Source organism: Coregonus lavaretus (assembly GCF_964263955.1).
Source record: "Coregonus lavaretus genome assembly, chromosome: 16".
Taxonomy (NCBI): Eukaryota; Metazoa; Chordata; class Actinopteri; order Salmoniformes; family Salmonidae; genus Coregonus; species Coregonus lavaretus.
In genome coordinates, this window is record NC_140003.1 from 3,644,933 (window position 1) to 3,671,568 (window position 26,636).

The 26,636-nt window shown below is 43.5% G+C and overlaps 1 protein-coding gene across 1 annotated transcript in view; it reads right to left on the reverse strand.

The window, feature by feature from the left end:
* Window positions 1-231: 231 nt before the first annotated feature.
* LOC311143361 (fibroblast growth factor 14-like) overlaps window positions 232-26,636 on the reverse strand; it is a gene marked incomplete at both ends in the record, with an annotated part of 122,238 nt that continues 95,833 nt past the window's right edge. Inside the window, 2 exons of the mRNA XM_084179202.1 lie at window positions 232-419; window positions 2,656-2,854. Of these exons, the coding sequence (XP_084035328.1) occupies window positions 232-419; window positions 2,656-2,854 (387 nt within the window). The remainder of the gene's footprint in view (window positions 420-2,655; window positions 2,855-26,636) is intronic.

Genomic DNA, 26,636 nt, shown 5'->3' on the forward strand with positions numbered 1-26,636 from the left:
AACACCTTTCTGGATTGATCCACCATTGATGAGTTAAAGAGAGAGAGTGAAGATGAGGAGGAGAAGAAAGGAAGGAACGAGGGATTGCCTGGATCTGATCCACAGAAGAAAGACGGTGCAAGTTTGGAGTCCAGTAGGGAGAATCCCTGCCTCCATCGTGTCCCCCCCCCCCCCCCCCCCCCCCTCCACACGCACACACCTCCCTGCACACACACATAAGGTGAGGTGTGGCTATGTGTGGGGCCTAGCAGTTGTAGTAGTAGTAGTAGTAGTAGTAGTAGTAGTAGTAGCAGGCTTGCTGGCTGGTTTGCCTCCATTCATCACTGGGGGCTCGGTTGTGCTTTTACTGGGAGGGACGGTGCCTTTGGGAGCTTTGGTCTCTCCTACGTCATGCAACGATGGCTCTCTGTACATAGCAACTATGGGGGAGAGAGCAAGAAAGGGAAGTGAGGAGATGGGGAGACAAGGAGGGGTGAGAGGGAGAAAATGGGAGAAAGGAAGAGAGGGAGGATAGAAAGAGAAAGATAGAGAATAGAAGAGAGGGAGAGAATAGAAGAGAGGGAGAGAATGGAGGAGAGGGAGAGAATAGAAGAGAGGGAGAGAATGGAGGAGAGAGGGAACATGTTGTTAGTAAAACCCAGAGTAAAATAGGTTCTCTTTCTCCTTTCTTCAAATAAATAATTCTAAAACTAAATGACTCCTCTTTCACTAAAGAATACTAGCATGAATGATTTAATCATTTATAAGTCTCATTGACGCAGAGGCTTCGATTTATTTTGGAAATCGTTCCAGACTGCACCCAAAGTGGAGAAAAGAGACCAGAAACGTTCCAAAAAAAGTCGGGTAAGACATTCTTTAGCCTGTGGATGCTGCCATCTCTTCCTCTCCTTTATACGGACCCCAATCTGAATGTGACCAAAGCCTTTGTGCAGTGGGAACATCCCAAATTATCCTGTGCTTTACGCTCCCTGCACTGCAGTTGTGTCACAGTCATGACAGTGTAGTACAGGTTTCTGGAGGCTTCCATGTTTAAATAAATGACACAAATCAGCTGGGGAGGGGCGGAGAGTGATGTGGGCGTCTGCAGACGCACCATAAAGCATCAGCATTTCATGGCCGCAAAGACAGGTCTTGTCCCTTCCCCTTTGTGCTATACGCCAGTCTATAAATTATGGATGGGGCTGATAAATACAAATTGCATGGTAAGGGGAAGATAACTGTACAGAATTCCCTGATTGGTGATTGCCCTCTAGTCCACCTCTATGGTCAGGGATTTAAACAGGAGGGTGCCTCATTTCAATCTGGGTCCTTCAGACAGAGTTGAGGATGCCAACAACAACAACAACAACAACAACAACAACAACCACCACCACCACCACCACCACCACCAGTATGTCATTGAATGTGAGTACCAACATATTTTATTGCATAGAAGACGAATAAGAAAAATACTTCCTTACCTCTGTTTTGTTTGTGTGGGATGTCGGACGCTAATGGCCAAGCCAAGTAGCCATTTAGTAATTTATCTGTTTTTCTTTGTTACATGTAGTTGGTAACTGACTTATGTTTATTGTCATTTGAACCTTTTGTGCAGCTGCTTTATGTTAATTAGGCCTGCTTTATGGCTATGCTTGCTACCTTGTTAACTTTATATTGTTTGTTGCCACATGCCATGCTACGTAGCCACTTCATGTAGCCTGCTCTAGCTTTGGCCTACCATGCCGCATGCTATCGCAGCTCCTTCTGCCATTCGTTCCCTGCTGCTATACCCATTCATATGCTTATCATATTTGAATATTGCTATTGGTACTCATCTGATATGCTAATTAACAGCCAATTAATTATGCATGTTTGCTTTTATTGCCTGTGACGCTCTACAGACCCACTGGCTAGTCCATCTGATTTCAAGACATTTCATGTCAACTGTCTGTCAATCATTCCATGCCATGTATCATCTCCATTACCTGAAAAATATTTAAAGACTCACACCTCTGCCTCCGCCTGCGCTCTAATCATAGTCCCACAGTAGATAAGCATCACCATAACCCTCACCTAAACCTTCATTCAGTTACAATAACCATCCTTCAATGTAGCGATGGGTGGTTACGCGAGGTGGGATTTATGGTGCGATAAACAGTAACAGGGGCGTGATCGGATAGATGCTGCTGTGACAGGGTCTAGGTGTGGAATGGTCATTCTGAGGGGTGGCGGTTGAAATGTGGTCTTGTGAACCTGCAGGGGTGTGCTGGCTTACATGTTTTTGACTTGTGTACGGTTCTGGTGATCTATACATATACCCTGCCTCAGAGGTGACCTTTACATTTAATAAGTTTGACACTTCTGACATGGGTGTAAAATCTGTGGGTGGAAGGGTATTTCCTACCTGCTGCATGAACATGGTACCAGCAGTCAGTAGCAATGTGAACCATATACAGAAAAGGGTTCATTTGCTTTAGTGTCGCTATCAGCCAGGAAGAAAGCCTTCCCATATACAGTAGACGGTACGGAATTGTTTTGCGAAGGTTAACCTTGAAAGAAGTCTAGCAGATTAAGATCCTAATTTTCTAATGCCTATACTCTATGCTACTTTAATGCCGTTGAAACGATTCTGTTCTAATGAACACAAATCGGACTCAGAATGTGGCGATTGCTTACCTTCTAATGGCTTGGGCAGGAAGTGAGCAGCTGGTTTTGTTTTCTTCACTCGATTCCCCTTCATGACTTGGCCCTCTTTGTTGAGTCCCAGGAACCAAGCCCTCCCTGACTCCTGTTGCCTGTACAGCATCGACGAGTAGATCACATAGTAGTTCTCAAACACAGACTCTTTGAACTTGCATTCCACCGTAAAGAGTTCCTGCAAAGAAAGAAATACAGGTTAAGAATCAGGTCTGTGGCAGAGTCATGGCAGAGTGGTAATGGTTCCTGCTCTCAATACATGTACAAATGACCGCTGGAAGCTGGGGTTTGATACCAGAGTCTACCCTTCTAACTTTAGCTCCTCCTCACATGTATCCCCCTTGTAATTTCTATAAAATAATGCTTGAAAATACTTATTTTAAGTATCGGGTATGTTCCATTTTGGTCTCAAGGCATACCGTACATCAAGGGGACACCCTATTTCCCCATAGTTCACTACACCTCTGGTTAACTATCACATAGAGCTCTGGGGAAACAGCAGGGCACTGCTTTTGTAGTAAGGTGTCATTTCAGACACAGGCTTTGTGCAATTGCAAAAATAACAATGAAGCTAAAAAGAGACACGACATACTGCAACTACATCCGATTCATGTTTGAACATGTAGCCATATCCAGAGGTCAAATCTCACATTTGTTTCACACTAGCAGGTTACAAATTAGTGTTATGACTGACATAAGTGCCTACCCAGGTAAAGTGTCGCCCATATTTCCACATGTGCTGCAGTGCCCTGAGGTAAATCTGTTAAAACAACCAGCAGATAGTTAGCTCTCTAGAGTCATGTCTGATAAGTGTGGTGGTGGCAAGATGGCACACTCACTTTCTCCTTCGTCTTACCCTTGACTTCGTGTGTTAATGGGTTGCGCATGTTCCCACCTGAATACACCTTTTGCGAAGCTTTGACCTAATCACCCCAAAACCACCACAGTCCATGCTACTCATGTCCCCACTTGACACGTGCTACCCACTAGAAAGTGTACAAAAGTAGTTCAAATAACCTTGCCTGAAACCTGAAGACTTGTCCTACAGATGCCATATCTTAATTTGACAGTTTCTCACAACAGGAAAATAATCCTGCAGGAAATGTGAATTATTGTGTGGATTATAATTAATGGAAATCTTTTGTAGGGGTTGATACATCTTTCGTTTGGGCAAATCAGGTCTGACATATTGAAGTGGAAATATCAAACTTTAGAAGCATTTAGAAGTGCTTTCCCAAGTTCAATTTGTTACACTAGCTAGATTATATTTGTGTATGTTTTGCTAGCAAACACCCAGGCAAGAGTCATGAAAATACACTCCTTACATCTGAAATAGTCTGTGCAAACAACCTTTTAGCTAATCTAAAGGCATTCACACACACCTTTTTCTCAATGGCAAATACCGGAGCACCGACTCTCTCTCGCCGCTTTCCCCCATTCATCTCCTTAAGCTGAAGAGAACTTTCCTGCATTGTCCGCCCTCATGGTTAAAAATAAAGGGTTTTATTGGGATGTTTTAACGCTTTCTCAGGTTCCGAGGAGAAGCTCTAAGCACATCTGGTTGGAGGAGTTCACTTGAGCCCTATTCAGAACCCTGTTTGAATACTTCCAATACACATCCTTCCCTCATTCCTTAGTATATTGATTGCTGACATGATTACATAGGCAAAGTAAGATATCCCACTACTTAGCGTACACATTTTACATTTTACACTCTTATCCAGAGCGACTTACAGTTAGTGAGTGCATAATTTTTTTTTTTTTCATACTGGCCCCCTTTGGGAATCAAACCCACAACCCTGGCATTGCAAACGCCATGCTCTACCAACTCAGCTACATCCCTGCCGGCCATTCCCTCCCCTACCCTGGACCAATTGTGCGCCGCCCCATGGGTCTCCCAGTCACAATTCGAACCAGGATCTCTGCCTTAGACCACTGCGCCACTCGGGAGTACACCTATCCAGACGTGAGATCAGCAAATTATTTGAACGGGTCTGAATCCTGAAAAGGATTAGTGAATGGCGTTCAAGACCACCAATGAGTCCACATATCTCTTTTCAATGCAGAACATGTAATTTCCATGGCTGTTAACAATGGGTTATTAGGAGAGTTGTACCTTAGGTTTATAGCTTGTGCTAATTCCTGACACTAATCACTCTCTCCCACAAAAGGGACCCTCAAATCTCAATTTCCCTCTGACGTTTAATATCATACCCTGTAATTTCCCATAACTAGGGGTTTATGAGCAGGGCTCGACGTAGTTAATAAATATGAGAAGGTCTTTCCACTTTTGAAGTAATTGCTCATCACTCCCCCAGCATCACCGTGGGGATCATTTATGGGGTGAGCGCGTAGTAGTGGGTACATCCCAAATGATCCTGTGCTTTACGTTCCCTGCACTGCAGTTGTGTCACAGTCATGACAGTGTAGTACAGGTTTCTGGAGGCTTCCATGTTTCAATAAAGGACACAAATCAGCTGGGGAGGAGAGTTATGTGGCCGTCTGCAGACGCACCATAAAGCATCAACATTTCATGGCTGCAAAGACAGGTCTTGTCCCTTCCGTAACTAGGGGTTTATGAGCGGGGCTCGACGTAGTTAATAAATATGAGACGGTCTTTCCACTTTTGAAGTGTTTGCTCATAACTCTCCCAGCATCACCCTGGGGATCATTTATGGGGTGAGCTCGTAGTTCCAACAATGTGCCCCATCACCGAGTAATGGCAGGTTATTAGCGCTGTGTTAAATTACACTTGTCAGGGCTTAACAGCCAGTTAGGAGGGATTTAATGTAAAAATGTCCCCTGAATTACACGAGGCAACACCATCAAATCAAATCAAATTGTATTGGTCACATGCGCCGAATACAACAGGTGCAGACATTACAGTGAAATGCTTACTTACAGCCCTTAACCAACAGTGCATTTATTTTTTACAAAAAAAGTGTTGAGAAAAAAAAGAGCAGAAGTAAAATAAAATAACAGTAGGGAGGCTATATATACAGGGGGGTACCGGTGCAGAGTCAATGTGCGGGGGCACCGGCTAGTTGAGGTAGTTGAAGTAATATGTACATGTAGGTAGAGTTAAAGTGACTATGCATAAATAATTAACAGAGTAGCAGCAGCATAAAAAGGATGGGGTGGGGGGGCAGTGCAAATAGTCCGGGTAGCCATGATTAGCTGTTCAGGAGTCTTATGGCTTGAGGGTAGAAGCTGTTGAGAAGTCTTTTGGACCTAGACTTGGCACTCCGGTACCGCTTGCCGTGCGGTAGCAGAGATAACAGTCTATGACTAGAGTGGCTGGAGTCTTTGACAATTTTGAGGGCCTTCCTCTGACACCGCCTGGTATAGAGGTCCTGGATGGCAGGAAGCTTGGCCCCAGTGATGTACTGGGCCGTACGCACTACCCTCTGTAGTGCCTTGCGGTCGGAGGCCAAGCAGTTGCCATACCAGGCGGTGATGCAACCAGTCAGGACGCTCTCGATGGTGCAGCTGTAGAATTTTTTGAGGATCTGAGGACCCATGCCAAATCTTTTCAGTCTCCTGAGGGGGAATAGGCTTTGTCGTGCCCTCTTCACGACTGTCTTGGTGTGTTTGGACCATGAAATTTCGTTGGTGATGTGGACACCAATGAACTTGAAGCTCTCAACCTGTTCCACTACAGCCCCGTCGATGAGAATGGGGACGTGCTCAGTCCTCTTTTTTTTCCTGTAGTCCACAATAATCTCCTTTGTCTTGGTCATGTTGAGGGAGAGGTTGTTGTCCTGGCACCACACGGCCAGGTCTCTGACCTCCTCCCTATAGGCTGTCTCATCGTTGCGGTGATCAGGCCTACCACTGTTGTGTCGTCGGCAAACTTAATGATGGTGTTGGAGTCGTGCCTGGCCATGCAGTCATGGGTGAACAGAGAGTACAGGAGGGGACTGAGCACGCACCCCTGAGGGGCCCCCGTGTTGAGGATCAGTGTGGCAGATGTGTTGTTACCTACCCTTACCACCTGGGGGCGGCCCGTCAGGAAGTCCAGGATCCAGTTGCAGAGGGAGGTGTTTAGTCCCAGGATCCTTAGCTTAGTGATGAGCTTAGAGGGCACTATGGTGTTGAATGATGAGCTGTAGTCAATGAATAGCATTCTCACATAGGTGTTCCTCTTGTCCAGGTGGGAAAGGGCAGTGTGGAGTGCAATAGAGATTGCATCATCTGTGGATCTGTTGGGGCGGTATGCAAATTGGAGTGGGTCTAGGGTTTCTGGGATAATGCTGTTGATGTGAGCCATGACCAGCCTTTCAAAGCACTTCATGGCTACAGACGTCAGTGCTACGGGTCGGTAGTCATTTAGGCAGGTTATCTTAGAGTCCTTGGGCACGGGGACTATGGTGGTCTGCTTGAAACATGTTGGTATTACAGACTCAGTCAGGGACATGTTGAAAATGTGAGTGAAGACACTTGCCAGTTGGTCAGCACATGCTCGGAGTACACGTCCTGGTAATCCGTCTGGCCCTGCGGCCTTGTGAATGTTGACCTGCTTAAAAAACTTACTCACATCGGCTACGGAGAGCGTGATCACATAGTCATCCGGAACAGCTGGTGGTCTCGTGCATGCTTCAGTTTTGCTTGCCTCGAAGCGAGCATAGAAGTGGTTTAGCTCGTCTGGTAGGCTTGTGTCACTGGGCAGCTCGCGGCTGTGCTTCCCTTTGTAGTCTGTAATAGTTTTCAAGCCCTGCCACATCCGGCGAGCGTCAGAGCCAGTGGAGTACGATTCAATCGTATTCCTGTATTGACTCTTTGCCTGTTTGATGGTTCGTCGGAGGGCATAGCGGGATTTCTTATAAGCGTCCGGGTTAGAGTCCCGTTCCTTGAAAGCGGCAGCTCTACCCTTTAGCTCAGTGCGGATGTTTCCTGTAATCCATGGCTTCTGGTTGGGGTATGTACGTACGGTCACTGTGGGGACGACATCATCGATGCACTTATTGATGAAGCCATTCATTCATTTGGCAATGCGTGTCAGCAGTGAGCGTTTATCAAAGGACCGCTTGATCATGTCCAAGATGTCAGAGGCAGGACCTGTCTCTTCTCGTCTCTCCTCTAGTCTCCCCCTGTGTCCAGGGGTATAGGGGGCAGTCTGTAACACTCTGCACTCTACTGACAGGACTCAGTTTATGAAAAATATAATGGATTGAGGTAGAGGTTATTTGGAGTGAGTATTGACAGGCAAGTTGTTGAGAACGAACAGTCTTAAAATACAGACTTATTTGCGGTAGTGGGAGTTAAAGCTCCATGGCTTCATCTTATGCAACCAAAGGCTCAATTTAAAATGCATCAGCTGAGATGGTACCAATTAGAGGCTAGTATCAATCATGCCTACCTTATTGGGTGGATATTTAAGCTTTATGGGTCTGCTCTCATCCTGCTGCTACTGCTACTATGCGCTGGCTCTTGTTCTACCTCGACGCTGCTGTGTAAGTAGAGGTTTCTCGCTATGGTGCTGTGTTCTGATATTTTCTTTGCGAATCCTCGCTAGCTGTGTTCGAACCTCATCCACGTCGTTCCATATGTTCATGTTACAATGTTTGGCTGCTGCGGGATGTCACTGATTGCGAGGATCAACCATGTTGCTGCTCTACTGTTGTCAGTTAAATAGCGACTTCAAACTAGCTAGATGAGTAGAATTGGCCGTGAGTAGCCTATTATATACAGTGCCTTGCAAAAGTATTCATCCCCCTTGGCGTTTTTCCTATTTTGTTGCATTACAACCTGTAATTTAAATTGATTTTTATTTGGATTTCATGTAATGGACATACACAAAATAGTCCAAATTGGTGAAGTGAAATGAAAAAAATTACTTTTTTAAAAAATTCTAAAAAATTAATAATGGAAAAGTGGAGCGTGCATATGTATTCACCCCCTTTGCTATGAAGCCCCTAAATAAGATCTGCTGCAACCAATTACCTTCAGAAGTCAAATAATTAGTTAAATAAAGTCCACCTGTGTGCAATCTAAGTATCACATGATCTGTCACATGATCTTAGTATATATACACCTGTACTGAAAGGCCCCAGAGTCTGCAACACCACTAAGCAAGGGGCACCACCAAGCAAGCGGCACCATGAAGACCAAGGAGCTTTCCAAACAGGTCAGGGACAAAGTTGTGGAGAAGTACAGATCAGGGTTGGGTTATAAAAAAATATAGGAACATTTGAAAATCCCACGAAGCACCATTAAATCCATTATTAAAAAATGGAAAGAATATGGCACCACAACAAACCTGCCAAGAGAGGGCCGCCCACCAAAACTCACGGACCAGGCAAGGAGGGCATTAATCAGAGGCAACAAAGAGACCAAAGATAACCCTGAAGGAGCTGCAAAGCTCCACAGCGGAGATTGGAGTATCTGTCCATAGGACCACTTTAAGCCATACACTCCACAGAGCTGGGCTTTACGGAAGAGTGGCCAGAAAAAAGCCATTGCTTAAAGAAAAAAATAAGCAAACACATTTGGTGTTCGCCAAAAGGCATGTGGGAGACTCCCCAAACATATGGAAGAAGGTACTCTGGTCAGATGAGATGAAAATTGAGCTTTTTGGCCATCAAGGAAAACGCTATGTCTGATGCAAACCCAACACCTCTCATCACCCTGAGAACACCATCCCCACAGTGAAGCATGGTGATGGCAGCATCAAGCTGTGGGGATGTTTTTCATCGGCAGGGACTGGGAAACTGGTCAGAATTGAAGGAATGATGGATGGCGCTAAATATAGGGAAATTATTGAGGGAAACCTGTTTCAGTCTTCCAGAGATTTGAGACTGGGATGGAGGTTCACCTTCCAGCAGGACAATGACCCTAAACATACTGCTAAAGCAACACTTGAGTGGTTTAAGGGGAAACATTTAAATGTCTTGGAATGGCCTAGTCAATTCCCAGAACTCAATCCAATTGAGAATCTGTGGTATGACTTAAAGATTGCTGTACACCAGCGGAACCCATCCAACTTGAAGGAGCTGGAGCAGTTTTGCCTTGAAGAATGGTCAAAAATCCCAGTGGCTAGATGTGCCAAGCTAATATTTTGCATCTTCAAAGTGGTAGGCATGTTGTGTAAATCAAATGATACAACCCCCCCCCCCAAAATCTATTTTAATTCCAGGTTGTAAGGCAACAAAATAGGAAAAATGCAAAGGGTGGTGAATACTTTCGCAAGCCACTGTAGCTACTCGTGTGTTCCCAATACCAGCTTTCGGGCAGATTTGGCACGCTCCGTGAACACACACCCCATCATGGGGAATCATCCCCCGTCATACAAGAAGGAAGTAACTTATGCTAGGCTAGCATACAGGCAATGAGTCGATATACAAGAGCGAGTAGCAGTGGTTTCTAATCATGAGCAGGAGATGGCGTTATCATGGTGATTCGATAGTATTTCAGTCTATATGCATACGTTTATCGTTTAGTGCAGCATCAATATCGATAGTGTTCACTGCGCGTCGCACTGCTCATGAGAACGCTGGAATTATGCATGTCTAATCCTGTGTCATGCATTTTGCATAGGTGGTCCTCCCTGTCAGTCCATCTTGCGTTCTAGTAGTTTTATTCTAGTGACTGGTCTTATTCTATCATATGCTATAGTAGCGATCACTTCATTCTAGTCATGTATGAATTCATTTTCTGTGCATTTTGTTATTTTTATGTCTTACGTACTAGTTCTACTTTGTGTTTAGTCTGTAACTAATGCTGTGGTGAATGCTTGCACACTCAGTTGTTAACTGATATTCCTTGCTTCATTTTCTACACATAGTATGCACATGGCATGGCTGCCAATATTGCATCGTGGGAGCAACCGCTGGTTAGGCTCTGTATACTTCACCTAGGTGGATGTTGTGTTATTCATGCATGGCTGTATGTTCTGTATCATCTGCACATAGTGTTATGGCATGCAGTGGTGGGAAAAAGTACTAAATTGTCATACTTGAGTAAAAGTAAAGATACCTTAATAAAAAATTACTCAAGTAAAAGTTAGTCACCCAGTAAAATACTACTTGAGTAAAAGTATAAAAGTATTTGGTTTTAAATATACTTAAGTATCAAAAGTAAAAGTAAAAGTACAAATTATTTCACAGTCCTTATATTAAGCAAACCAGGGGGCACTATTTTCTTGTTTTTTAAAAATTAACAGATAGCCAGGGGCACACTCCAACACTCAGACATAATTTACAAACAAAGCATTTGTGTTTAGTGCGTCCGCCAGATCAGAGGCAGTAGGGATGACCAGGGATGTTCTCTTGATAAGTGAGTGAATTGGACAATTTTCCTGTCCTGTTAAGTATTCAAAATGTAACGAGTACTTTTGGGTGTCAGGGAAAATGTATGGAGTAAAAAGTATGTTATTTTCTTTAGGAATGTAGAAAAGTAAAAGTTGTCAAAAGTACAGAAACCCCAAAAAACGACTTAAGTAGTACTTTAAAGTATTTTTAGTTAAGTACTTTACACCACTGATGGCATGGTTGCTACTATTTCAAGAGCACACAGTGAGGTTGTGGTTACTTAGAGGGCAACACTAGCTATTCCTTCCACAGCATCTGCTGGAGCATTTAGTGCGATGGCACATCATTTTAGGATAGTAGTAAGCAAGTTTGTGCGTTTTATCATGCATGCTAGTACATAGTGCATATGCAGGCATCTTATACCCTGATGCAACTTGTGCTGGTCCAAATGTGTGGACTACATGAACTGTTCAGCAGTCAAGTAGCTTGATATCTTGTGCTACTCGAATGGCGTTAGTCTATCGTCAGCTAATGTCTTCTGTTATATATGAGTTCATCATGCTCCAATAGCAGGGATTTAATTCACGTTGGGTGTCGGGACCCTTCAGCGTGCAGTCTGCTCAAGAATCCATCGCTCTGCCTACTCTTCATGGCCTATGGAAAAGCAACATGGATATCAGAGTATTTCTACTCTCTCTCAGTAGCACTGAGTTCATGTTAAGGCAACGTGTCGAGATTACATTACACTTTTGCAGAGGCGGTCTATATGATGGCTTTAGGGGTTCTTCAGTCTGAATACACTAAATGTTCATTTCCTTGAATTTTGCATGATCTCTTAAGTTCTGTTTGTATTATGGACTTTCACATGTGGAACATTGTCGTCTGCTTTGTCCTCTCTTTCATGTTATGCTGCCTGCATGCTGAGCACATGCAGCACCTGGCGAACCTCTATTCAACATTGAGGCTGGTAACCAATGACAAAATACTGGAACTCATCACGGCTCTGGTTCCTTTGTCAGCGCTGAGAGCTAGCTCTGAGCTATTGGCGCTGCTACTGTGCTGCTACTTCACTCTGATCCTCTGCTGCTACGATGTTACAATTTATTTATTCTAAGACTGTGAAACCTACCTGAGTTCTTGCAGTATTGGTTTTTGATCATGATTCTGTCAGCCCGTGGTCCATTAGCTATTTTGCATAGGTAGAATATCCTCATTCACCAAGATGACAGCTCTTTCCACCTCATGGGCTTCAAAAGAGCAATATTCAGGCAACCTCACTCTATGAAAAAAATGAATTAATGTTAAGGGAAGGGTGTTTTGGCTCGTACAATGATTTTATTAGAGGCAGTCGTCTTACGGCTTTCTACATTTATTATATATATTTTTTAAAGTACCCCCTTTTTCGTGATATCCAATTGGTAGTTATGATCTTGTCTCATTGCTGCAACTCCTCAACGGACTTGGTAGAGGAGAAGGTCGAGTCATGCGTCCTCCGAAACATGACCTGACAAGCCACGCTGCCTTTTGACACACTGCTCGCTTAACCGTGAAGGAAGCTGCACCAATGTGTTGGAGGAAACACCATCCAACTGACAACCGAAGTCAGCTTGCAGGCGCCCGTCCCGCCACAATCCCCTCGGCCAAACCCTCCCATAACCCGGACGACGCTGGGCCAATTGTGCGGCCCCCACCATGGGTCTCCTGGTCACGACTGGCTGTGACACATCCTGGGATCGAACCCGAGGCTGTAGTGGCACCTCAGCACTGTGATGCAGTGCCTTAGACCGCTGCACCACTCGGGATACCCTTTCACAGGTTTTTTACGGTTGGGGAATGCACTTCATATTCATAATTTTTTTTATCATTGCATGATCTCACGATTTTCTGATTTAATTATGGACACTCATGTTCACTGTGTTGGTATAGCATTGCCAAACTAATAGGAAGGGTAAAGGTACGCCAGGTGTCATTGCTCAAACTAACACTGCTTTCTGTTCTCTCTTCCATGTTATGCTACCTGCAATGGGGACCATAATTCATGGTCGCCATTGCAAACCAATGACGAGATATTGGTTTTCATCACGACTCCGTCAACTCTGCCATCACTACTGGCTATCTCCTGAGCTATACGCAGCCATTCATTTTGCATTGGCACTGCTTCAAAGGCTTCTCTATCTGTCCCTGCATCCACACTGAAGATCATGGGGCTTGGTCCTCTGCTTCCTACGAATGCTATGTTAGCTTAAAAGCCAAGGAGATTTTAGATGTCAAAAGTGATGAGTTAATCTGCGAGTTCCATGCCTTATATACACTACATGACCCAAAGTTTCTGGACACCTGCTCGTCGAATGTCTCATTCCAAAACCATGGGCATTAATATAGAGTTGGTCCCCCCTTTGCTGCTATAACAGCCTCCACACTCCTGGGAAGGCTTTCCACTAGATGTTGGAACATTGCTGCGGGGACTTGCTTCCATTCAGCCACAAGTGCATTAGTGAGGTCGGGCACGGATGTTGGGCGATTAGGCCCGGCTCGCAATCAGCCTTCCAATTCATCCAAAGGTGTTCGATGGGGTTGAGGTCAGGGCTCTGTGCAGGCCAGTCAAGTTCTTCCACACCGATCTCGACAAACCATTTCTGTATGGACCTCGCTTTGTGCATGGGGGCATTGTCATGCTGAAACAGGAAAGGGCCTTCCCCAAACTGTTGCCACAAAGTTAAAGGTATAGAATAACCTAGAATGTTGTTTGCTGTAACGTTAAGATTTCACTTCACTGGAACTAAGGGGCCTAGCCCGAACCATGAAAACCTGCCCCAGACCATTATTCCTCATCCATCAAACTTTACAGTTGGAACTATGCATTCGGGCAGGTAGTGTTCTCTTGACATCCGCCAAACCCAGATTTGTCCGTTGGACTGCCAGATGGTGAAGTGTGATTCATCACTCCAGAGAATGCGTTTCCACTGCTCCAGAGTCCAATGGCGGCAAGCTTTACACCACTCCAGCCGACGCTTGGCATTGCACACGGTGATCTTAGGCTTGTGTGCGGCTGCTCAGCCATGGAAACACATTTCATGAAGCTCCCAACAAAAAGTTGTGGTGACGTGGCTTCCAGAGGCAGTTTGGAACTCGGTAGTGAGTGTTGTAACCGAGGACAGATGATTTTTACGCACTACGCGCTTCAGCACTCGGCGGTCCTGTTCTGTGAGCTTGTGTGGCCTACCACTTCACGACTGAGCCGTTGTTGCTCCTAGACGTTTCCACTTTCCACTGACCCCGGTCAGCTCTAGCAGGGCAGAAATGTGACGAACTGACTTAATGGCGGTGCCACGTCGAAAGTCACTAAGCTCTTCAGTAAGGCCATTCTACTGCCAATGTTTGTCTATGGAGATAGCATGGCTGTGTGCGCAATTTTATACACCTGTCAGCAACGGGTGTGGCTGAAATAGCCGAATCCACTCATTTGAAGGGGTGTCCACATCGTAATAAAGATCAGTGCATATTAGCACAGGTGGTTGGCTAGGTGCTTATTTCTTAGGTTGCTTATAGTAGATATTTCATGTAGGCCACCGATGATTAGGCTACTCATATAGTTCAGTGATGGCACCCGGCGGTGCTTTTTTAGGGCAGCTGGGTACACACTGCTACGTGGTAGATAGGCAGATGGTCACATGTGCCAAGATGAAGCTCATCTAGCCTCAAGCGAGGGTACCCGGCGGTACGTCACAAGGGATAGATGGAGTTCTACATCTGGTTAACATTCTACTTATGATTAATTAGCATTATAGGATTACTTTAGGTATCATTCAGTAATATTTCAACGGTGCTTCTGCCATAGCTACACATAGTCGTCTGGCATAAGGTTCTGCTGCTTTGGGGGATTGGCATAGCTTAACGCATTCAATGCCCGTAAACTATATTTTATATGGACACTTTGCTCGGGCAGTGAGTTACCCTTCAGGTTGTTATTTTTGCCCACCAGTCAGTGAATGTTATTCCAGTTAATGTGGTCTATTGTAAGGCTTCCCAAACTTTTTATGATTTGTGACCCTCCAATTGAGGTGTCTTTTGAGTCGTGACCCACCATAAAGATTGAGCAGTGAAAATAAACATACACAGACCAAAGTAGTAGAAAGTAGAAAATATAATCTTTGCAGTGGAGAGAATTTTGCAGTTTCAATCTCCTGCAATTTCACACATCCTGCCATGGAACAGAAAGAAAATGTTACTGTTGTAAATCCAATTTCCTGCAATTCTATACATTTTGCCATGGAGCTGAGAGACTGTTTTGTTTACTTTTTAAGCTAATTTCCTACAATTCTAAATTTCAACATGGCTAATCCTGTGTTATGCTCAAACATAACCAAATTAATGGGGGCCTGCGTGTTTAGCTTTTAATTTGTTTGTAGGTTCTCAAAGATTATAGAAAAATATATACAGTTTCTTCAGAAAGTATTCATACCCCTTGACTTATTCCACATTTTGTTACAGCCGGAATTCTAAATTGATTTTTTTCGCTCATCCGTCTACATACAATGCCCCATAATGACAAAGTGAAAACATGTTTTTAGAAGTTTTGCACAAAAAAATGTGAAATACAGAAATATCTCATTTATGTCAGTATTCGCACCTTTGGCAGCGATTACAGCTCTGAGTCTTTCTGGGTAAGTCTCTAAAAGCTTTGCATGCCTGGATTGTAGAATATTATTATTGTAAAAATTCTTCAAGCTCTGTCAAGTTGGTTGTTGATCATTGCTAGACAGCCATTTAAGTCTTGCCGTAGATTTTAAATTCAAACTCAAGAACATTCAATGTCGTCTTGGTAAGCAACTCCAGTTTTACTTTAGTGCCTTATTGCAAACAGGATGCATATTCTGTACAGGAATCCTTCTTTTCACTCTGCCATTTAGGTTAGGATTGTGGAGTAACTACAATGTTGATCCATCCTCAGTTTTCTCCTATCACAGCCATTAAAATCTGTAACTCTTTTTAAAGTCACCATTGGCCTCATGGTGAAATCCCTGTGTGGTTTCTTTCCTCTTCAGTAACTGAGTTAGGAAGGACGCCTGTATCTTTGTAGTGACTGGGTGTATTGATACACCATCCAAAGTGTAATTAATAACTTCACCATGCTCAAAGGGATATTCAAAGTCTGATCCATCTACCAATAGGTGCCGTTTGTGAGGCATTGGAAGACCTCCCTGGTCTTTGTGGTTGAATCTGTGTTTGAAATTCACTGCATGACTGAGGGACCTTACGGACAATGTGGGGTACAGAGATGAGGTAGTCATTTAAAAAATAATTGTAAATACTATTTAAAGTCCATGCAACTTATTATGTGACTTGTTAAGCACATTTTTACTCCTGAACTTATTTAGGCTTGCCATAACAAAGAGGTGAAATACTTATTGTATCGACTCAAGACATTTTGAAAAACATAATTCCACTTTGACATTATGGGATATTGCGTGTTCATCTGAAGTTATATTACTGATTGGTATATGTTTGGTAGTTAAACCTATTCAATTTGTCTGAAATCAAACAACGAGTTTGACAGATCAATGTGTTTTATTTAATTGAATTAATTTTTCTAAATTGCTTTCAACACTTCAAGCACATGCACATTTCATAGCGGGGTGGGGGCAGTGTAGTGGCGGAAGCCTATCAGAAGAGGAGGTATGGCTTATTTGGGGCGTGGCTTTCAGTTTGTTCTTTTAAGCCACCTGTCAGAGTGAATGTCATTCAAGTTAATTTGTTCTGTTTTAAGCACCATGCAGAATTTTCTTTGTAGACTGCCTGTACTGATCTGTATTGATACTTGCACAAGTGCGTGTGATACTTAGAAGCCTAGTTAAGGCTTCCATTGATGAGTCACCATTTGTCTACCATATTGTGGCCAATAAATGTGAAAGTTTTATGTAAAGATAATTTGAGTCATTCCACCACTAATTTCTTGATTTGCGGGGAATTGATTTTAATTGCTTGTAATCCAATTGAATAATTTTTGATTGGTAATTCCAAAGTGAAAAATCAACTCTGAACAACGTGGAAAAACATGTGGTGATAAATAATATTTTGAATCCACCTTATTTTTGGCTTTACAGGGACTTGATTCAATTGCTTGTAATAACTGAGTATTTTTGTAGGTTGATCCAAAGAGTAATTTTTTACAGTGCAAGCTAATATTTTGATTTGCAGAAAATTCTTTCAATTAGATTTTACCAATTGAAGGAACACAGTTAAGTTACTCCAATACAAGAATTTGCTTATCTTTAAACCTACTTTTGAGGTTGTAGTTGCATAGTATTTTAGTTTTTTAGTAAAGCAAATAATCAAGTAAAAAAAAAATGAAAATGTAGGTTGAGTTGCAGTCAAATTAGGTTTTACTGAAGTGAATTATTGATTTGATTGTAATCAAATGATACTAGCAGTTAGAGCGTTGAGCCAGTAACCGAAAGGTCGCTAGTTCGAGTACACGAGCCGACAAGGTGAAAAGTCAGTGACCTTCAACAAGGCACTTAACCCTAATTTGCTCCAGGGGAGCCATACTACTATGGCTGACCCTGTCAAATGACACTTTTCATTGCACCTGTGTATGTGAAAATAAACTTTTATTTAATAATAAAATATTATCTGAAGTATTTATTTGACCTGGAAAAAAGTGTTACCACTTAAAGTAATTTATTTAAGTTTATCCAACAAATCACTTTTTTCAGTGCAGTATGTATCTACTGTATATTAGCACCACAATATGAGAGTGCGGTAACACACAACAAAACAGCAGGTCTGAATGTAAGAGGAAGCAGTGACTGTTGACTGTGCCATTCAACCAATAACCACACCTGCAACAGGTGTGGCACCTGCTCAACTGGGTCCAAGTGTCTCTTTTGGGATCACATCATCTAACACTGTGTTAAAACGTTGCCTTCGAAACCAAGCCAAATTGCCTTGCAGCCAATTTACAAAGCCAAACAAGTTTTTACCTTCATGGTTCCCTGAGTCACTTCAATTAGGTAATTACACATCCTCGTCAGGTGAGGCTCATTGCTGATTGGCTGGCCGATGTAATTGGCAAAATCGTTTGTGCGACGGGCCAGGTTGAGCCAAGCGCTGATGACTTACACCGTACAACTCTCCACTGGCCCAAGAGTGGCTGAACAAACGCACCACCTGACACAGCCTGGTAATTAGAACTAATCACTCAGGCTCTGTAGAAATATGGATATTTTACACCATCATTTTCTAAGTCAATAGCTTGTTAACAGGGGGGGGGTCAGTGCCAATCCCATATTTACAATGTGCAGCGATATTGGAGTGGTAGGGGAAGATATGTATAGGGGCAAGATGACTAGGAATCAGGATATATGATAAACAGCATAGCAGCAGCGTATATGATTGTGTGTAGAGTTAGTATGAATGTGTGTGTGAGCAAATGAAGTGTGTGTTGGAGTGTGAGTGTGTAGAGTCCTGTGAGTGTGAATAGAGTCAGTGCAAAACAAAAACATTAAATAAAAGGGTCAATGCAGATGGTCTTTCTAGCCATTTCTGTTAGCTATTTAGCAGTCTTATGGCTTGGAGATAGAAGCTGTTCAGGAGCCTGTTGGTGTCAGACTTGTTGCTCCGGTACCGCTTGCCATGCGGAAGCAGAGAGAACAATCTATGGCTTGGGTGGATGGAGTCTAACAATTTTCCGGGCCTTCCTTTCACACCGCCTGATATAGAGGTCCTGGATGGTGGGGAGCTCTGCCTTAGTGATGTACTGGGCTGTCCTCACCACCCTCTGTAGTGCCACGTGATCAAGGGCGGTGCAGATGCCATACCGAGCAGTGACGCAGTCAGTCAAGATGTTCTCAATGGTGCAGCTGTAAAACTTTTTGAGGATTTGAGGGACCAAGACAAATATTTTCAACCTCCTGAGGGGGAAGAGGTGCTGTTGCGCATTCTCAACTGTGTCCGTGTGTGTGGAACATTTTAAGTCCTTAGTGATTTGGACACAGGAACTTGAAGCTCTTTACTCGTTCCACTACAGCCCCCCGTTTCCTGTTGTCCACGATCAGCTCCTTGGTCTTACTGACGTTGAGGGACAGGTTGATGTCCTGGCACCCCACTACCAGGTCACTGACCTCCTCACTGTAGGCTGTCTCATCGTCGTCGGTGATCAGGCCTACCACCGTCGTGTCATCAGCAAACTTGATGGTGGAGTTGGATTTGTGCGTGGTCATGCAGTCGTGAGTGAAAAGGGAGTACAGGAGGGGACTAACGGTCGGTGTGGTGGAGGTGATGTTGCCTACCCTCACCACCTGGGGTCGGCCCGTCAGGAAATCCAGGATCCAGTTGCAGAGAGGTGTTCATTCCCAGGGTCCAAAGCGCTTGGTGACGAGCTTGGAGGGGACTATGGTGTTGAACGCTAAGCTGTAGTCAAAGAACAGCATTCTCACATAGGTATTCCTCTCACCTAGGTGGCTGAGGGCAGTGTGGAGTGCAATTGAGATTGCGGCGTCTATGGATCTGTTGGGGCGGCATACAAATTGGAGTGGGCCTAGGGTGTCTGGGATGATGGTTGATGTGTGCCATGCATTTAGTTCATCTGGTCGAGAGGCATCGTTGGGCAGATCACGGAGGGTCTTCCTTTGTAATCCGTAATGGACTGTAGCCCCTGACACATGCGGTGGGCGTCGGAGCCTGTGTAATAGGATTCCACCTTGTTCCTATATTGTTCTTTTGCATGTTTGTTTGCTCTGCGGAGGTCGTAGCAGGACTTCTTGTACTTGTTTGTCCTCCGCTGTAGCCTCGGGGTTGGCTGCGATTGCCAAGTGTGTGGTAGCCCTGTCCTTCATCTTAGCGCCAAACTCTGTGTTAATCCAGGGCTTTTGATTGGGGAAGCAGCTTCACTGTGGGGACAACGTTGGCAAGTCCTGGAACATATTCAGGCTCTAGCAAAGCAGTCCTGTAGCACAGCCTCTGATTCGGATGATCATTTCTCTACGGAGCGCGTCTCGGGTACTTCCTGTTTGAGCTTCTCCTTATAGAAAGGAAGCAGGAGTATAGAGCCATGATCTGATTTGCAGACAAAGGAGGGCCTTGTATGCTTGCTTGTGGGTAGAGTAACCATGGTCTAGGACTTTATCGCCCCTAGTGGCGAAGGAGGCATGTTGATGGAAGTTGGGCATCACGTGTCTTAATGACATGGAATTAAAATCACCTGCGACAAGAAAAGAAGCCTCCGGGTGCATGGCTTCCTGCTTGTTCATAGCCTTGTACAGTTCGTTACGTTCCAGCTTGTTGTTTTTCTAGTCCTGAGGTGGAATATATATATACAGCAGTCACGATAAAAGCTGAAAACTCTCTTAGGAGGTAGAAGGGTCGGCATGTGATCATCAGGTGTTCCAAGACGGGTGAACATGGGTTCGAGACTTCCATTGCACTAGAGTTAGCACACCATTTGCTGTTGATGAAGAGGCATACCCCTCTCCCTTTCCATTTCCCTGAATCCAATGTGCTTTCTGCATGGTGAATGGCAAATCCATTGAGTTGGATAGCCACGGGGGGGGGGGGGGGTGTATCTTGTCCTAAAGCCATGTTTCAGAAAAGCAGAGAATATTGCAGTTACAAGAGTCTAATTGATACCAAGTCTGCGATCGGAGGTCATCCATCTTATTAATCAAGTGATTGGCCAGTAGAATGGAGGCTGGTTTCCCCTTCGCCTTAATCTCGCCAGGACTCCTCCTCTCCTGCTTCTTTTTCGGAAGTTGTTTCCTCTTGGGTAGCCCGAAAATGTGGCGTTTGTATCTGTCATTATAGCGTCTGTGACAGCATGGGCAGCGCCATTGAGGCTATCTCCATTTGAAAGTAGTCCATTTTCTTCTTCATTCGCTGATTGCTCCCAACTCATAGTTATCCCCACCAAGATTACTTATTTAAAATGGTGGAAGCGCTCAATGGAAATGTCCATGCTAAAACGGGTTATATCCATGACAAGTCCTCTATCACTATGACAACAGGCACAACTCCGAAAGGATAATTGTTGTGTATTTATTTTTGCTGAAATGCCACGTGCGTCCACTTGTATCAGTGCATTCAACAACCTAACCATTACATAAATGTAATTAGCTCAAATAAGCCTCAAGTAGCAAATTAGCAATTGCATTTGTTGTTGACCAAATTCGATATTCATTGACCTCCATACAAAAATTCCTCACCCCGTGGGCATATTCTCGTGGACAGATTTTGGGCGGAGTAAAACATCTTGCTTTGTCTTCCTCTCTGCCGATAATCATAGTGGTTTGAAGATGACTCAGTGATAGTCAAACGACTCCTCTTCAGACGCATTGTGTGGCACTGATTGCATCTCCAGCTTCAATAGTTCTTTTATTTATTTTTCATGCTTCTCTCGTCACTGTCTGTTTTCTGGATGATTGTATTGAGAAAGTGAAAAAAGCCAGCCAGACATATGTCCTCTTTTTTGTTTGTTTTTAAAACATGTTCAATAATTCATAAGGGGATGCTAAAAAATCCCAGTCTGAAACTAAGTCCTCTCCCCTTTCTGTTTACCTCATTTCTGATGCCTTGTTTGAATCTTGGATCCAAAATATTTCACCTTCGACTTCAGCTGGCCATAATAAAATTGGGTTCATAAGTATGACACGTTGGTGGTCAAATTGCTTCAGCAAAGACTGACAAATAGGTGAAAAACTAATCCAGAAATCCCGTTGCGGATAGAGACATAGAAGTACATGGTTGTGGCATTTAATTCACCAGTCAAGGCTCTGACATGGACATCCATCTTGTTTCTTCAGGTGAAGAGGTGTGCACAGCACGCCCTCCCAGTTGATGTTTGTGTGTTTGTTGTGTGTGTCTGGTGAGTTTGGTCGATAAGAGAGGGTGTAATGGAAAGCTCGACCTAATTTCCCCACCCCAACCTTTACATGAGCGGTGAGGTGAAAAGGGTGTGTCAGGGGCTGTCTTGGCTTTGATCTGCAGCTTGCAAACTTCATTAAGGAGAGACAACCTCTGGTCCCCACTCTCAGCTCCTGCCGCCGTGCTTTCCTTGGCAAGCCCTTTATCCTCTTCTCTTTTATTCTCTTTTTTTCTTCCAGGGCCCCCAGAATATGACACACACCTTTGCACTCGGTTGCTATGGCAACAGTGAAGGGGGTGCTCTGGAATAGTGAGAAGCGCTTAAAGAAAAAGACCGGTGGTGGTCATTCCCTTTAGGAATGTACATAGCCACAGCGCTGGAGACAAGTGAAACAGATTAGTGAAATTTACATATTTTACCCCCTTTGATTACACTAATTACATCAAATGTCTCCCGTGATCATGTGTCAACATATGACATATTCCCTTTCAAAGTGTACGAGATGTTGTATTTTTCTTGTTAAAGAGAGAGATTATGGTTTGACGCATTGCAGTTTTATTTAGTCAGCAAATAATGGCACAGATTAAAATGAGCTATTTATTATCTAAAGCCCAAAGAAGTTCCTACAATTCCTACACAGTTCAAACAATATTTGGCTAATATTCTACAACTTCAACAGGGAAAATACATTTAACCACCGACTGTTTCCTCATTGCTGTTGCTCTAAGATGGCAACATAGCACATGTCAATTGAATCTCAACAAGGAAACAGTCGGGTTGTATTTGATTAGTGCTTTATTAAAAAGTATGTATTTCAACAAATGAAGAAACCCACTGGGCACCGATGTCAATTCAACATATATTGCACGTTGGTTCAACTTAATTTAGTTGAAGTGACGTGGATCCAATGTTGATTCAACCAGTGTGTGCCCAGTTGGAAGGCACTACAGAGGATAAACATACACTAGCGGTCAAAAGTTTTACAACACCTACTCATTCAAGAGTTTTTCTTTATTTTTACTATTTTCTACATTGTAGAATAATAGTGAAGACATCCAAACTATGAAATAACACATATGGAATCATGTAGTAACCAAAAAAGTGTTAAACAAATCCAAATATATTTTATATTTGAGATTCTTCAAATAGCCACCCTTTGCCTTGATGACAGCTTTGCACACTCTTTGCATTCTCTCAACCAGCTTCACCTGGAATGCTTATCCAACAGTCTTGAAGGAGTTCCCACATATGCTGAGCTCTTGTTGGCTGATTTTCCTTCACTCTGCAGTCCGACTCATCCCAAACCATCTCAATTTGTTTGAGGTTAGGGGATTGTGGAGGCCAGGTCATTACATTTTACATTTTACATTTTAGTTATTTAGTAGACGCTCTTATCCAGAGCGACTTTACAGTTAGTGCATATGCAGTGGGGAGAACAAGTATTTGATACACTGCCGATTTTGCAGGTTTCCCTACTTACAAAGCATGTAGAGGTCTGTACTTTTTATCATAGGTACACTTCAACTGTGAGAGACGGAATCTAAAACAAAAATCCAGAAAATGAAATTGTATGATTTTTAAGTAATTAATTTGCATTGTATTGCATGACATAAGTATTTGATATATCAGAAAAGCAGAACTTAATATTTGGTACAGAAACCTTTGTTTGCAATTACAGAGATCATACGTTTCCTGTAGGTCTTGAACAGGTTTGCACACACTGCAGCAGGGATTTTGGCCCACTCCTCTATACAGACCTTCTCCAGATCCTTCAGGTTTCGGGGCTGTCGCTGGGCAATACGGACTTTCAGCTCCCTCCAAAGATTTTCTATTGGGTTCAGGTCTGGAGACTGGCTAGGCCACTCCAGGACCTTGAGATGCTTCTTACGGAGCCACTCCTTAGTTGCCCTGGCTGTGTGTTTTGGGTCGTTGTCATGCTGGAAGACCCAGCCACGACCCATCTTCAATGCTCTTACTGAGAGAAGGAGGTTGTTGGCCAAGATCTCGCGATACATGGCCCCATCCATCCTCCCCTCAATACGGTGCAGTCGTCCTGTCCCCTTTGCAGAAAAGCATCCCCAAATAATGATGTTTCCACCTCCATGCTTCACGGTTGGGATGGTGTTCTTGGGGTTGTACTCATCCTTCTTCTTCCTCCAAACACGGCGAGTGGAGTTTAGACCAAAAAGCTCTATTTTTGTCTCATCAGACCACATGACCTTCTCCCATTCCTCCTCTGGATCATCCAGATGGTCATTGGCAAACTTCAGACGGGCCTGGACATGCGCTGGCTTGAGCAGGGGGACCTTGCGTGTGCTGCAGGATATTAATCCATGACGGCGTAGTGTGTTACTAATGGTTTTCTTTGAGACTGTGGTCCCAGCTCTATTCAGGTCATTGACCAGGTCCTGCCGTGTAGTTCTGGGCTGATCCCTCACCTTCCTCATGATCATTGATGCCCCACGAGGTGAGATCTTGCATGGAGCCCCAGACCGAGGGTGATTGACCGTCATCTTGAACTTCTTCCATTTTCTAATAATTGCGCCAACAGTTGTTGCCTTCTCACCAAGCTGCTTGCCTATTGTCCTGTAGCCCATCCCAGCCTTGTGCAGGTCTACAATTTTATCCCTGATGTCCTTACACAGCTCTCTGGTCTTGGCCATTGTGGAGAGGTTGGAGTCTGTTTGATTGAGTGTGTGGACAGGTGTCTTTTATACAGGTAACAAGTTCAAACAGGTGCAGTTAATACAGGTAATGAGTGGAGAACAGGAGGGCTTCTTTAAGAAGCCCAACAGGTCTGTGAGAGACGGAATTCTTACTGATTGGTAGGTGATCAAATACTTATGTCATGCAATAAAATGCAAATTAATTACTTAAAAATCATACAATGTGATTTTCTGGATTTTTGTTTTAGATTCCATCTCTCACAGTTGAAGTGTACCTAGATAAAAATTACAGACCTCTACATGCTTTGTAAGTAGGAAAACCTGCAAAATCGGCAGTGTATCAAATACTTGTTCTCCCCACTGTATATATATATATATATATATATAATTTATTTATTTTTCATCTGATGCAGCACTCCATCACTATCCTTCTTGGTAAAATAGCCCTTACACAGCCAGGAGGTGTATTGGTCATTGTCCTGTTGAAAAACAAATGATAGTCCCAATAAGCCCAAACCAGATGGGAATGGCGTATCACTACAGAATGCTGTGGTAGCCATGCTGGTTAAGTGTGCCTTGAATTCTAAATAAATCACAGACAGTGTCACCGGCAAAGCACCCCCACACCATACCACCTCCTCCTCCATGCTTTACGGTGGGAAATACGCATGCAGAGATCATCCGTTCACCCACACCGCGTCTCACAAAGACACAGCGGTTGGAACCGAAAATCTCGAATTTGGACTCCAGACCAAAGGACACATTTCCAACGGTCTAATGTCCATTGCTCGTGTTTCTTGGCCCAAGCAAATCTCTTCTTCTTAGTGGTGTCTTTTATTAGTGGTTTCTTTGCAGCAATTCGACCATGAAGGCCTGATTCACACAGTCTCCTCTGAACAGTTGATGTTGAGATGTCTGTTACTTGAACTCCGTGAAGCATTTATTTGGGCTGCAATTTCTGAGGCTGGTAACTCTAATGAACTTATGCTCTGCAGCAGAGATAACTCTGGGTCTTCCATTCCTGTGGCGGTCCTCATGAGAGCCAGTTTCATCATAGCACTTGATGGTTTTTGCGACTGAACTTGAACAAACTTTCAACGTTCTTGAAATGTTCCGTATTGACTGACCTTCATGTCTTAAAGTAATGATGGACTGTCATTTCTCTTTGCTTATTTGAGCTGTTCTTGCCATAATATGGACTTGGTCTTTTACAAAATAGGGCCATCTTCTGTATACCCCCCCTACCTTGTCACAACACAACTGATTGGCTCAAACGCATTAAGAAGGAAAGAAATTCCACAAATTAACTATTAACAAGGCACACCTGTTAATTGAAATGCATTCCAGGTGACTACCTCATGAAGCTGGTTGAGAGAATGCCAAGAGTGTGCAAAGCTGTCATCAAGGCAAATGGTGGCTATTTGAAGAATCTCAAATATAAAATATATAATGTAGAAAATAGTAAAAATAAAGAAAAACCCTTGAATAAGTAGGTGATCTTAAACTTTTGACCGGTATTGTAGGTACAAGGTAAGCGTTTCATAATGTACATTTTTTTTTACCTTGGGCAAATTTATGTAGTAGGAGCTGAATTCCACAAAGCCTGGTTTCTGCTGAAGTTCATCAGAAACTTCCTTCACCATGGAGTTGAGTTTAGTCAGCTAAGAAAGGAGTGTGTGTGTATGTGCAATCATGCGTGTGTGCGTGTGAGAGAGAGGGGAAGGTGAGAGAGCATAGAGGGGGGGGGGGGGGGGGAGTAGGGATGTTCAGTGATAGTCAGTGGAAATGAGCGAATGGAAGCTATAGTATGAAAATGTATGCACTCACTAACTGTAAGTCGCTCTGGATAAGAGCGTCTGCTAAATGACTAAAATGAAATGAAATGAAATGAATATCTGATGACATGATGGTAAGATTAAGAAAAAACACTGTTTGTATTTATGTTTACTCAGGAATTATCCTTTGCTAATGTAAGAACAAGACTTGTAATTGTTTTGGAGATTTTCAGTTATTACTCCAATTCAAACTCAAGCTGAGGAGCACAGATGGACGGGATGCTTTAACAACTTTATTTTACGTAACTGAAATTGCCATTTTGTGTTAGGATTTTATGACAAACAAAATAAATCAGCATTTGGCAGTCAGATAAACAGATAAACCAAACTTCAGTTTGTGTGTGTGTGTGTG